The sequence below is a fragment of the Panulirus ornatus genome, chromosome 32 (genome assembly GCF_036320965.1).
Source record: "Panulirus ornatus isolate Po-2019 chromosome 32, ASM3632096v1, whole genome shotgun sequence".
NCBI classification, from domain to species: domain Eukaryota; kingdom Metazoa; phylum Arthropoda; class Malacostraca; order Decapoda; family Palinuridae; genus Panulirus; species Panulirus ornatus.
The window spans coordinates 27,693,495-27,709,376 of record NC_092255.1 but is presented as its reverse complement, the minus strand read 5'-3'; the positions used below and the strand labels follow the sequence as shown (position 1 = coordinate 27,709,376).

The window sequence follows — 15,882 nt, the reverse complement described above, 5'->3', positions numbered from 1 at the left end:
AAGACCACCACACCACCTGGTATGGTCTGCATCTAGTACTTTGACAGCAGAAGACCACCACACCACCTGTATGGTCTGCACCTTGTGTGTTCAGTCGGTTCGGTTGACCAACTCAAATGATGACATTAAACAAAGTCATCAGATGATGTACGCAGACCATTCAATTAGAATGGTGATTACCAACTTGGCTCACATTATAACATACCAAGACATAAACCAGCACAATGTAATACCACAACCAGCTGTCCTGGTCGACAGTACAGCTGGCCACCAGCTAATGTGTTCACTATACAACAAACAACTGTACAGTACAATATGGTGATCATTCTGTGTTACATTCATCAACAAATGAGCATTACTGTACCAAGCTATAGCCAGGGTCACAACAGACAGTAATAAGCAGAACACCTTTGTACATTACTGTACATCTGGAGCAGTAATTGTACCAGATCTGCACATCTACAGCAGTCATTGTACTAGATTTGTGCACCTACAGCAGTGATTGTACCAGTCTGAACACTCATGCGTGGTACAGATCATGGCTGTACACAATCATCATTGTTGTACTGAAGTGTTCACTGCAGCGCAGCCCTCCGTACCACTGTTCACTGTGGCACAGTATTGTGCGCTAATGTTCACTGTGGCACAGTATTGTGTGCTAATGTTCACTGTGGCACAGTATTCTGTGCTAATGTTCACTTTTGTGCAATGATGCGTGCATTCACTGCTGTCACGTATCAAATATCACTTCATATCACTGTTGAGAATTGGAGATTAACGTTAACTGCTAAAGTACTGACAGCAATTCAATGTTCAATAGTTTACAGTTGTTAGCACTTTTCACTGTTCTTAGTACTGAGTAGCATTGTTCACCATAACAGAGGGCTGGGTAGCAATGTTCAGAAGTCTAGGTAGCACCGTTCACTGCTAGAGAGAACTCATTACAACTGTTCACTGCTAAAGAAAACTCGGTAGAGCTGTCTACTGATATAGAAAACTTGGCCGCACTGTTCACTGCCATAAAAAACTGGGTAGCACTGTTCACTACTATAGAAAGCTGAGCAACAATGTTCACTGCTTTGGAAAGCTGGGTAGTATTTAACTGGTACAGAGAACTGGGCAGCACTGCTCACTGGTACAGGGAAGTGAGTGGCACGTTTCACTGCTGCAAAGAACTGGGTTGGGCTTTTCATTGTTAAAGACAACTGGGTAACACTTCACTGATACAGAAACCTAAGTAGTACTTCACTTGCATAGTGAACTGGGTATCACTGTTCACTGTTATAGAGAACTAGGTAGCACTGTTCACTGTTATAGAGAACTGGGTAGCACCGTTCACCGTTATAGAGAACTGGGGAGCACTTACACTGTTATAGAGAAATGGGTGGCATTGTTCGTTATAAAGAACTGGGTAGCACTGTTCACTGTTATAGAGAACTGGGTGGCGGTGTCCACTGTTATATAGAACTGGGTAGAACTGTTTACTGTTGTAGAGAACTGGGTATCGTTGTTCACTGCTATAGAGAACTGGGTATCACTGTTCACTGTTACAGATAACCATTCACTGTAGCTTTGTAATTCATGATTTAGATTCAATTTGTCGTGGGCGGTAGAAGGAAAGATCACTGCATTTTAAATCTACCAGAACTTGTTCTCCACGTGACTTCTGAACAGCAGTGACAACAATAAATAGTATTAAACAGGTTCTGTTTATGTAGTATATAACTACACTACCAAACGTACGATGAACTCAAATCGTCAACTCGACAAAAGCAAATCTAAATTTTCCTTGATGAAGAACAGCATCATTGTGAAGCATAACACAAGCCAGTTTTCACCAATCACCAATGAACCAATCATGGGAATATTGGCGTAAGCACAAGTTATCACTAAACCTCTGTATTTCTTAATAGATAAAAATTCTCTATATCGTAATATTATACAAATATATGAAAAACGTAAATACGTTATATATATATATATATATATATATATATATATATATATATATATATATATATATATATATATATATATAAAAACCCTGGAGAAAGAATAGGTTTAAACCAAATTCAATATATGCTTGGGGGTGTCATGGTTTTGAGGGAGGATAGGGTTGCTGGTCGAGGGAGAGATGCCGCGTGCCAAGGACAGAGGCCGGAGCCGGAGCGTCAGTTGGCACGGTAAATGTCACAAGCAGGAACGGTGTAGCAGGATGGCATCATAGCAGTGTGGGTCTGTATGTAGCAGGAGCAGCACGGAGATCAACACACATACTCACACGAGTTCCAACAGGCTCGCCACGGAGCCTATCTTTGCTGGCAAATAAGCGCTGCGAGCAACGACAGCTACCCTGGTTTAGTCCCTCTCTCGCATGGCGCGCTTGCCGATACCTCACAGTAAATAACGAAAAGTAAATAAAAACTAAAAAAAAAAAATCTGTTGAGGTGTATGACTGGAGGCACAAGAGATACAGCCTCCCTCTTTCGGGGCCAGGCTCACACTGGCCGCCCGCGTCCCACCATGTTGCTGTACCTACCTGCCGCCACCACTGTTGCCACCTGCACGTTCATCCATTTTCCCGCCCACATTGCCTTTACTCCATTACTCGTCCTACATGAACACCATATTGTCCATCATGCAACCACATAATCCACCGGTCTGTTAACACACTACATCCAAGGTTTATCGTTCAGGTTTATACAGGACACTAGAGCACGATGGGTGACCCGCTGCCCAGGAGGAAAACAAGAAAAAAAAAAGAAAGGATTACCCGCTCTTAAGGTTGTGATGCTTATCTTGCAGCAGCCTAGCACTGCGAGCTGCCTCCTCCTCCTCCTCCTCCCGGCTCTTATCTCCCGCGTGAGATGTGGCACCCGGGTGGGTGAGGGGAGGAGGGAGGCTTCCTCCAAGTGTCAACTGTGTGTGTCGTGACCTTGCATGACCTAGCCTGCCATGCGGGGCTACCTCTGCTGTACCAGTAGGTGTACAGTGCCAGCTGAAGCCTAACATGGTCGCGGGGCTTCTCTAGCCAGGCTACTATCTATGATACCAGGTGATACCTGTCTGTACCAGGTCATACATGACCTCTGACCCCCCCCCTCTCTCTCTCTCTCTCTCTCTCTCTCTCTCTCTCGAGAGAGAGAGAGAGAGAGAGAGAGAGAGAGAGAGAGAGAGAGTACCATGTAAACATACTTGGACAACATACATGACTACATCATTATCGCTTATATAACGCATACCACAGCTTCGGTTACATACAAAATTTATTGTATTAATTACTAAATATCACAAGAGAATGAGGAGAGCAATGTCAAATTCTGGAGAAATTTCAGGAAATTATCATATGAAATAAAGATACACTGCAAAATATGAAGAAACTTATCTACAGTAGTGAAGAAAACTGAAGAAAGGATTTAATACAGTGGACAGACGCTAGGATGGTGGGACCACGTGGCTAGTGATGGTGGGGCTAGTGATGGTGGGGCTAGTGATGCTGGGGCTAGTGATGGTGGGGCTAGTGATGGTGGGGCTAGTGATGGAGTGGTTAATGACGGAATTAGCTGGTGATTGGGGTGATGGTGGGGGGAATGGGCGTGGGTTCACTATTGAGCAGGTTCCGATGTTATGATTATAAATAGCCTTACCTTCACCTGGCTGATCCTACCTCATCCATCACGCTCCTGCCTCACCCATCACGCTCCTCCACCTGTACGCTCATCTCATCCATTACGCTCCTGCCTCACCCATCACGCTCCTGCCTCACCCATCACGCTCATCTCACCCATATGCTCCTGCCTCACCCATCACGCTCCTGCCTCACCCATCACGCTCCTGCCTCACCCATTACGCTCCTGCCTCACCCATCACGCTCCTGCCTCGCCCATCACGCTCATCTCACCCATATGCTCCTGCCTCACCCATATGCTCCTGCCTCACCCATCACGCTCCTGCCTCATCCATTACGCTCCTGCCTCACCCATCACGCTCCTGCCTCACCCATCACGCTCCTGCCTCACCCATATGCTCCTGCCTCACCCATCACGCTCCTGCCTCACCCATCACGCTCCTACCTCACCCATATGCTCCCGCCTCACCCATATGCTCCTGCCTCACCGGGTGCATCACGCTCCTGCCTCGCCCATCACGCTCATCTCACCCATATGCTCCCGCCTCACCCATATGCTCCTGCCTCACCCATCACGCTCCTGCCTCGCCCATCACGCTCATCTCACCCATATGCTCCCGCCTCACCCATATGCTCCTGCCTCGCCCATCACGCTCCTGCCTCACCCATTACGCTCCTGCCTCGCCCATCACGCTCATCTCACCCATATGCTCCTGCCTCACCCATATGCTCCTGCCTCACCCATATGCTCCTGCCTCACCCATCACGCTCCTGCCTCACCCATTACGCTCCTGCCTCACCCATCACGCTCCTACCTCACCCATCACGCTCATCTCACCCATATGCTCCTACCTCACCCATCACGTTCCTGCCTCACCCATCACGCTCCTACCTCACCCATCACGCTCCTGCCTCACCCATCACGCTCATCTCACCCATATGCTCCTGCCTCACCCATATGCTCCTGCCTCACCCATCACGCTCCTGCCTCATCCATTACGCTCCTGCCTCACCCATCACGCTCCTGCCTCACCCATCACGCTCCTGCCTCACCCATATGCTCCTGCCTCACCCATCACGCTCCTGCCTCACCCATCACGCTCCTACCTCACCCATATGCTCCCGCCTCACCCATATGCTCCTGCCTCACCCATCACGCTCCTGCCTCGCCCATCACGCTCATCTCACCCATATGCTCCCGCCTCACCCATATGCTCCTGCCTCACCCATCACGCTTCTGCCTCGCCCATCACGCTCATCTCACCCATATGCTCCCGCCTCACCCATATGCTCCTGCCTCACCCATCACGCTCCTGCCTCACCCATTACGCTCCTGCCTCGCCCATCACGCTCATCTCACCCATATGCTCCTGCCTCACCCATATGCTCCTGCCTCACCCATATGCTCCTGCCTCACCCATCACGCTCCTGCCTCACCCATTACGCTCCTGCCTCACCCATCACGCTCCTACCTCACCCATCACGCTCATCTCACCCATATGCTCCTACCTCACCCATCACGTTCCTGCCTCACCCATCACGCTCCTACCTCACCCATCACGCTCCTGCCTCACCCATCACGCTCATCTCACCCATATGCTCCTGCCTCACCCATCACGCTCCTGCCTCACCCATTACGCTCCTGCCTCACCCATCACGCTCCTGCCTCACCCATCACGCTCCTGCCTCACCCAACACGCTCCTGCCTCACCTGTACGCTCCTGCCTCACCCATCACGCTCCTGCCTCTCTCCCGGGCGACGTAAGGGTCGAGACTTGCGTCACACCAACACAACTCTCACATGATGACTGTACTGTTGGTAAACAAGCAGCGGGAGGCTTGGCACGACAGGCAACCAGCGCTCCTCACCCATACATCCACCACACACGGATGACGGTAATAATAATAATAATAATAATAATAATAATAATAATAATAATAATAATAATTATTATCATTATAATTATAATAACATCTTTACTCTGTGTGTGTACCAGGTTCTTACCTTATGTATACACAATACACACACACACACACACACACACTAGTTCAAGCCAAGTAACGTAAACTCAGATGTATAAGTAAGTTCACTTACAGTTAAGTATCAGTATGGGAAATGCTCTGTCCTCTTACGTCATTCATTCATAGAATTATGTGAAAACAATGTATTTCCAGACACTTTACATGGTAATATCATATGGTACAGACATGTTCATGACATTCTTTGTTTGTGGCCCATTGATAAAGATGAAAATTAATTTCTAAACAATCTCAATTCCATGGTTTACTCCGGGACGCTTCACATGCACTGGTTTACTCCACTGACAGCACGTCGACCCCTGTATATCACATCGTTCCAATTAACTCTATCCCGGGCACGCCCTGCATACTTCTGCATGTTCAAGCCCCGAACGCTCAAAATCTTTTTTACTCCATTAATTTGTTTTCCCAGTTCACCTCGTACCCTCCACCTCTGACACATTTCGTTAAGGCTCTTGTGAGGAGTGTTCACCACCCCGCCCGTCGTCCACCCAGGCATCGCCGTCTGATCCCGCTTCTCACGTGACATGCCAAACGCTGGTTCATACTTTAAATGTAGACATCTAATTGATTTTTGATCTACTTTTCTAACGTTGTACTGACTATGGTCACCAGAGAGACCAGTCTGTGCTTCCACGGATCATCTTGCTATACATCTACTCCCCCGGCACTCTCTCCACCGACATCTTCAACACCATCATCTTCACACACTGTGTCATCCTGGGTCTTATCTGGTTGTCTCACAGCTGTACATGACCTCCTCCCTATCCCACCTCGCTGGTACTTGGGTTGTGCCGTCTTACATTGTGTGTGTGTAGCGTCCAGGAGTATATATATATATATATATATATATATATATATATATATATATATATATATATATATATATATATACATTCTTTCTTTCAAACTATTCACCATTTCCCGCATTAGCAAGGTAGCGTTAAGAACAGAGGACTGGGCCTCTGAGGGAATATCCTCACCTGGCCCCCTTCTCTGTTCCTTCTTTTGGAAAAATTAAAAAAAAAAAAAGAGGGGAGGATTTTCAGCCCCCCGCTCCCTCCCCTTTTAGTCGCATTCTACGACACGCAGGGAATACGTGGGAAGTATTCTTTCTCCCCTCTCCCCAGGGATATATATATATATATATATATATATATATATATATATATATATATATATATATATATATATATCATATACAATATTTGTCATTCACAAGTCCTGCTTGTGTGCTCGAGTATAAACATGTCCCAAGATAAATCTTATATGTCATACATATGATCATTGTGAACACTGAAGAATACTAAAATTGTACATTATCAGGTGCACTGTGGTCGCTGCACACACTGGCTGGCTGGGCAGGAGGAGAGTGAATGAGTTTGTAGTCACTACATATGCTGTGACGTGACGCACAGTTTATGCAGCGAGCATATGACGTCAATGAGCCAGTAGTAAACAGCTTGAGTCGCTTTACTCAGTCGATTTTCCGCAAGTTGTGCTGACGTAGTCGGGTGACGTCACAGAAGGGGGAGGAGCCCGGCCTGCCGCCGACTCCTCCCACCGGTCGCCTCTTCTTGCTCCTCATGCATTGTTTTGCCTTATAAACCTGGCTGTTTCCTGCGCTTCCTCCCTCCCTCCTTCTTTACTTAATCCCTTCAGTACGACCAAGTAACCATTTAATTATTAGTTCTTAGAAAAGTCAGCACATCAACTTGAGTCATTCAGCAAGAAAACCTTGAATTTTCAGTATGATAATCTGGTTCGTTAGTACGATAGTCAACCGTTGCGTACAACCTTGAGTACTATTCTTTACCCCCTGAGTACGATGACTATTCTCCATAGTGAACAGCGATACACTGTCGTACTCAAGATGTTACGGCACGTTCCCGGTCTTCATTACAGGACAACAACTTCAAATCCAAACTTACAGTCCTGTTAGTCACACGTCATTATGTACGTACAGTTTGGTGTTGTACCTGGGAAAGACATATGACAGATGACCCTTTGACCCACGTCTCGGTTATCTATGTACGTTCCCCTGCCAACAGTAACAACAAGCTCTAGTGTTGACGTCCAAGGCTAAAGGTGTGTGGTTCATCGTGCGTGTGAAGGTCCGCGCCAGGCAGGAACCTCAGCCCTTACAGTGTTGATAATGATGCCACATGTTAACACACGGGTCAGGTTAATACCATGATAAGCAAGACAACTAACAATACAACCATTACATGGGGAACAGCGCCCCGATCACGTGACGCCAACAAGCCAGGGATAAGGGAGCCTCTATGTGATCATCAATTATCAATGGGGAACCCACGAGAGAATGTCTTGAGGAAGCAGTCACCTGTGATATACATCTCGTTTTCATACAATGTTCGTGATTATTCGAATCCAGAAAATGGGAATAATATCCCGAGAGACGAGAGGACGAGAGAGGTATTAGAAAACGGGACATTAGACCTTAGAGTTAATAAATAACATTCAGAAAATGGGCTCACAATGTAGTGTTACAACTAGAAAATCGAGAACTAAAAAATAAATGTAATAATCTTGTAAACATTAAATATAACGTTACGAATGTCATGTACGAAAACAACGAAATAGGGAGAAAACATTGAATGGAGAAAACGGGAAAATATGAAAGTTGATAATTGAGGATAAACTAAACTACCGACATAATAATCTCAAGTGTAACACTAATATATATATATATATATATATATATATATATATATATATATATATATATATATATATATATATATCATACTTTGTCGCCGTCTCCCGCGTTAGCGAGGTAGCACAAGGAAACACGAAAGAATGACCCAACCCGCCCACATACACATGTATATACATACGTCCACTACGCACATATACATACCGAGACATTTCAACGTATACATACATATACAAATACAGACATTTACATATATACACATGTACATAATTAATACTGTCTGTCCTTATTCATTCCTGTCGCCACCTCGCCACACATGAAATGACAACCCCCTCCCCCCACATGCACGAGGCAGCACTGGGAAAAGACAACAAAGGCCACATTCGTTCACACTCAGTCTCTAGCTGTCAAGTAATAATGCACCGAAACCACAGCTCCCTTTCCACATCCAGGCCCCAAAAACTTTCCATGGTTTACCCCAGACGCTTCACATGCCCTGGTTCAATCCAGTGACAGCACGTCGACCACGGTATGTCACATCGTTCTAATTCACTCTATTCTTTACACGCCTTTCACCCTCCTGCATGTTCAGGCCCCGATCACTCAAAATCTTTTTCACTCCATCTTTCCACCTACAATTTGGTCTCCCTCTTCTCGTTCCCTCCCTGCAGTAGTTGCTGTAGTAAACATTACCAACCCTTGCTGCCTCCTTAATGATGAATGTATTGTACCACCATCAATAATGATGTACCATCAATTCTTTTTCATATTTCGCGAAACTTTTTTGTTTGACAATAGACGTGACCTGCCAGCCCCCGGCCTGATGTACGTACACACTGTACACCAGATCACGTGACCTCCCACCCTACATCCCTACCATGACCGACACCCCCCCCCACCTGACCCACAGAAAATGGTCCCCCACAAACACTGGTCGGTCTGGCCTGAGAGCCACAGACCACGTTGATTATACAGACCAGGTTAACAGACAGACCGCGCGCCGGGGGCAGGAGACGGGCTGACTGTAGCACAGACAGACAGACAACACAACAGACCACCTAGGAACGCGAGGGAACACACAGGTGTACAATTCTCTGTACATACCTGAGACACATGTACGTACACCACACGTACAACAACAGAAGGTACATATAAAAACAACTGCAAAAAGGAAAAAGAGGAAACCCAGACACTTCAGCAGACAACACACATACCAAGACAGACAGATGAGCATATAGTTACGAGTAAGAGAGAGAGAGAGAGAGAGAGAGAGAGAGAGAGAGAGAGAGAGCACGACATATAATTCTTATATTGTAACAGACAACACAAGAATTTCAGGAAAGATATTGCCATAGACACAAATACTTCACGACAACTAGACAAAAGCAAACACAGACATCACATTCAACAAATACACAAACACAAACACCACAATAGACAGAGGATACAGACAGAGGTAGACAGACGAGAACACAGACTGGGGGAGACACAGCAATGCAGGGAGCAGCTGCTGACGTCACTGGTGACGTCGGCACCCGAGTCCTCTCCTCTACTTAAAACTGACCAAGGATGATGTGTCCCTGGTGAGGTAACATCCGGGGATGATGTGCCCCTGGTGGGGTAACACCCGGGGATGATGTGCCCCTGGTGGGGTAACACCAGGGGATGATGTGTCCCTGGTGAGGTAACATCCGGGGATGATGTGCCCCTGGTGGGGTAACACCCGGGGATGATGTGCCCCTGGTGGGGTAACACCAGGGGATGATGTGCCCCTGGTGGGGTAACACCAGGGGATGATGTGCCCCTGGTGGGGTAACACCCGGGGATGATGTGCCCCTGGTGGGGTAACACCCGGGGATGATGTGCCCCTGGTGGGGTAACACCCGGGGATGATGTGCCCCTGGTGGGGTAACACCAGGGGATGATGTGCCCCTGGTGGGGTAACACCAGGGGATGATGTGCCCCTGGTGGGGTAACACCCGGGGATGATGTGCCCCTGGTGGGGTAACACCAGGGGATGATGTGCCCCTGGTGGGGTAACACCCGGGGATGATGTGCCCCTGGTGGGGTAACACCAGGGGATGATGTGCCCCTGGTGGGGTAACACCCGGGGATGATGTGCCCCTGGTGGGGTAACACCAGGGGATGATGTGCCCCTGGTGGGGTAACACCAGGGGATGATGTGCCCCTGGTGGGGTAACACCCGGGGATGATGTGCCCCTGGTGGGGTAACACCAGGGGATGATGTGCCCCTGGTGGGGTAACACCAGGGGCCCTTGAGCAGGAGGGCGGGACGACCCTTGAGCAGGAGGGCGGGACGACCCTTGAGCAGGAGGGCGGGACGAGGCAAGTGTAGGTAGGATGAATGACAGGAGAAATCATCAATATGTACAGGCAAGTGTGGTGGTATACAGATGGCCGGCCATCATTATGATCCTATGTATATAACAAAGTAGAAGGCAGTAGTATGAGGTACAGGACACAGGTATAAGGAACAAGTATAAGGTAGTCATGTACGGGGCGGGTGTATGGATGTATCTTTCCCAGGATGGTCTTGCACGAGTCCCTACATAACATGTACACATAAACATCTACTAACAAGGTTGTAACCCTCACACACCTAATGTCTCCCCTCACACCACGTGCACTGACGCCGACCTGGGATGTGTGTGTGTGTGTGTGTGTGTGTGTGTGTGTGTGTGTGTGTGTGTGTGTGTGTGTGTGTGTGTGTTTGGTACATATATGTAAAGTATAAAGACAGGACAACTCGAGTGTCAAACTGTCTCCTTGTGAGACAGACACAGTAATGAGACATTGTGTCTGGTGACACACAGTGGGCCAACATTCACGTTCACGTCGGCTGAAGCAGTACAGCTCACCCGTCCACATCCCACATGAGGTCAATAAACTCTACGTCTTAGGTCAGGTCACCTCCCCTTATCAATGAAGCACAAGCACATAATAGAGAAGGTCCAGAGGAGGGCAACAAATATGATACCAGAATGAAGAAAGATGAGTTACAGAAAATGGCCAACTTGGAAGAGAGAAGAATGAGGAGTGACCTGATCAAAACATTTAAGATTTTCAAACATCGTGGACAGTGAACGCTTCTTCAAGAGATGTGGGGGACAGAACAACCAGAGAACATAACATGAAGCAAGAAACTTGTTTGAAAACATGTGAATCATTTTCATTATGACATATACACGAGTGCAGGATATATGGAAGAGAACCACCCACGACATGTTTAATGGACACAACCTACACAATATCATGCTGTATGACACACTGTGCACGACATCAGGCCCCACCAGCGTACAACTCCCTCCCCCGTACTGCACACACGAAGACTGAACCTATGTGATGTTTATCCACATGACACATACTTTAATACTGTATGATAGCACAGCCCCATTCCTCTCCCAAGCTCACACACCCTCCCCATTCCTCTCCCAAGCTCACACACCCTCCCCATTCCTCTACCACGCTCACACACTCTCCCCATTCCTCTGCCACGCTCACACACTCTCCCCATTCCTCTGCCACGCTCACACACCCTCCCCATTCCTCTCCCAAGCTCACACACCCTCCCCATTCCTCTCCCACGCTCACACACCCTCCCCATTCCTCTCCCACGCCCTCCCCATTCCTCTGCCACTCTCACACACCCTCCCCAATCCTCTGCCACGCTCACACATGCTCCCCATTCCTCTCCCCTCCCTCAGACTCGTCCAAATCCTCTGGTGTTGATCCCGAGTCTGGCCACAGGCCGGCCTCTGCCCGTGGTTCACCTCTAACATTTCTGGTGCACATCCCTGTTACTCATCCCAGCCCAGGATCACACCACCCCCTCCCCTCCCCTCCACGGTCTCTGTGGCTGTATGCTGCACTATGCTGTGTGTATGTTACTGTATGCAGCACTATGCTGTGTGTATGCCACTGTATGCAGCTCTATGCTGTGTGTATGTCACTCTATGCTACACTATGCTGTGTGCATGTCAAGCTATATAATGCCGTATGCTGTGCTATGTCAGGCTATATGCTGCAGCATGCTATCTGTATATCAGGTTGCATGCTGCACTTTGCTAATCACAAGGCAGCAAACAAAGAACAACCAGGCTATAAGATAATTTCAAATTGTTACACACACACAACCAGCATTACTGTAATACGTCAGAAAGCAATATATATAAATCATCATTAGTTTCTTCGTGTCCTGATCTTTTTTCAAATTACAGAAATACATGAAAAATATCTGGCAGTCATTGTTAACTGTCTGTCTGTCTATGAGTCAGTATGTTTGTCTGTCTGTGAGTCTGTGTAGAGTTACACTTGGTACCGTGGGATTCACAACAACATACTGAAGTCTCGTGTGTGGTGGGTGAGCCTATCTCAGCGAGGTCGTACTATAACTACTCACACATCAAGATATCCGACCATGTAATACATCTGCAGCTTGCATGACAGGTAACACATTACCTCACACACACTACCGCCTGACCCCACCCCCACCACTGGTCATGCGGGTCGTACACTATCCTATAATGACAATAATTACCTCACTCATTATTAATGACGACTACGACCCTTTACATATAGTACGATTCTTGCAAAAGCAAGCAATTTTGTTTACCTACCTATAACAACGGTAATGGCCACTTGCGGATGGGTCTGGTTAATCACAGTTCGTATGTAAGGCCAAAGGTGATTGGTCAAGGATGAGATTACGTCATGCATATCAAGCAAGGACGTTGACTGGCTGGCGAGTATGTAAGTGTGAACGTTCGCATGTAAACCCGACAGTGGTTGGCTGCCAAATCCGTTGATGGTTTGTCAGTCTAGCGGTGATTGGTTCTTACTATTGTTCTGTAAGCCCAGCGTTCATTGGTCGTTAAAGGCAATACTGTTTTGTAAGCCCGACGTTGAATAGCTGTTAAATCCAATGTTGGCTTTGGTTGCGACCCTCAAGCAGGACGGGACTAAATAAGTTTTTGTTGAACAGTCATTTGGAGAAAATATATAAATTTACTAGATTTTCAGAAAACATCATCACTTACGTTACGTTAGTTTGGAGATGAGGACCATGCTAAGACTAGCGTGTGTCCTGCAGGGATGGGGCAAGAATACTAATATACATAGCATCATACACTTTATACATACTTCAGATCCACGACTGAAATTGCTTGCACCTCCGTACATAAATACATTACATACGTACATACATACATTATATACATACAGACATACATTACATACATACATCCATCCATACATACATACAAACATATAAAGTTCACATGGTTTCTTCAAATCGTGTTAACTTTATTATCACATTATTGTTTGCTTTATTATTACCATTAATACGCACACTTGACTCAATGGTATGTTGCTGTTTGCATCCTTATGTAATAATAATAATAATTATAATAATAATAATAATAACAATAATCATTATTATAATAATGATACTAACAATAATGATCAATCATAATAATAATGATAATGATTAATAATATTAACAATAACAATAATCACAATACTAATAATTATAATGACAATAATGATCAATAATAATAAAAATAATAATAATGACACTAATGACTGGTAATGGTATAATAATAATAATAATAATAATAATAATAATGATAATAATAATAATAATAATAAAAATAATAATAATGATATAAATACAGGAGGGAGGAGGAGTATTCTTCATATGACGTACAGACTTTACTAATGTATCATAATTATAGCAAGACATGTAGAGGTGGACCCGTCATGTACGTCAGGATCGTCCGTACGTTACGTCTGTCTGCTGACGTTAAGGAAGGTGTCGGGAGGTGGACGTGAGCTAGGCTACAACCGGGGCAGCGCAGATTGGTGGTTGGGTCGTTAGTGCTCACATGTTAGGAAGATGATGACCAAGTGTGGCCTGAGGTTGGCAGGCCCAGTGCCCACCCAAGGTTAACAAGGTCGAGGCACTGTAACAGGGTCAACATTCGCCTAAGGTCGAGGTTGAGCAGATAAAGTATACACACATCAGTTACACTAACCTGAGGTCGAGGTCAGGTAGACAAGGTCGAGGAACAGCCACCGTTGCAGGGAGGAAAACATCCTCCTCCCCTGGGATCATCCACCGGCAGTCCCCACTCCCCCAGCGACTTCCTAGGGAGTCCCAGCTGCTGATGCTGGAGACGAGGGAGTCTCCCTGGCTGCCCAAGGACCCAGCTGCTCCACCGCGGAAGTATGAGGTCGTCATCACGTAATACGACGACCACCACCAGATTTAGTCCAGCCACAGTTAAACGACTCACCATTAACATCACTTCTAACACGAGAATGATTCCCACAATGTTAACATTAACATTTCTTATGTTAATATTATTTTGAAGAATAAGGTTGAGAGAGATAAAGGTATTAGGAGATGCTCGACGACCACTCCTTCACTCATGACTGAATCCCTCAAACTGGGCACGCTCCGCTACCCACCTGTATTTATACCTTTCTCCTCTGTACGAGTTGCCAGTTCGTCTTAATATTTTTCTACCCACTAACACTACATATTCAATCATGCTCTGTTCATACTACAGTATATATATATATATATATATATATATATATATATATATATATATATATATATATATATTTATATTCATTATACTTGATCGCCGTCTCCCGCGTTAGCGAGGTAGCGATAGGAAACAGACGAATGCCCCATCCACTCATATATATATATATATATATGCATAAACGCCCGTATAGGCACATATACATACATATCAACATACACACATATACATACATTTACATGCACAGGCATACATAAATAAACATGTACACATTCATACTTGCTTGCCTTCATACATTCCTGGCGCTTCCCCGCCCAACAGGAAACAGCATCGCTACCCCCCGCTTCAGAGAGGTAGCGCCAGGAAAACATAAAAATGGCCACATTCGTTCACACTCAAGTCTCTAGCTGTCATGTGTAATGCTTCGAAAAAGCAGCTCCCTTTCCACATCCAGGACCCACAAAACTTTCCATGGTTTACCCCAGACGCTTCACATGCCCTGGGTCAATCCATTGACAGCACGTCGACCCCGGTATACTACAACGTTCCAATTCACTCTATTCCTTGCACGCCTTTCACCCTCCTGCATGTTCAGGCCCCGATCACTCAAAATCTTTTTCACTCCATCTTTCCACCTCCAATTTGGTCTCCCACTTATCCTAGTTCCCTCCACCTCTGACACATATATCCTCTTGGTCAATCTTTCCTCACTCATTCTCTCCGTGTGACCAAACCATTTCAAAACACCCTCTTCTGCTCTCTCAACCACAGTTTTTTTTTATTACCACACATCTCTCTTACCCTTACGTTACTTACTCGATCAAACCACCTCACACCACACATTGTCCTCAAACATCTCATTTCCAGCACATCCATCCTCCTGCGCACAACTCTATCTATAGCCCAAACCTCATAACCATATAACATTGTTGATACCAAAATATCTTCTACATCTTCAAACATGA

General features: G+C 46.1%; 1 protein-coding gene across 2 annotated transcripts in view; it reads right to left on the bottom strand.

The window, feature by feature from the left end:
• The window catches only part of LOC139759254 (uncharacterized), a 56,831-nt gene extending 41,981 nt beyond the window's left edge, over positions 1-14,850 (bottom strand). The window contains exon 1 of one of the 2 annotated variants that reach the window (XM_071681384.1): positions 14,399-14,850. In XM_071681384.1, coding sequence (XP_071537485.1) covers positions 14,399-14,604 — 206 coding nt within the window. In that variant the 5' untranslated portion in view covers positions 14,605-14,850. The remainder of the gene's footprint in view (positions 1-14,398) is intronic. The other variant, XM_071681385.1, reaches the window with a different exon arrangement.
• Positions 14,851-15,882: the final 1,032 nt, after the last annotated feature.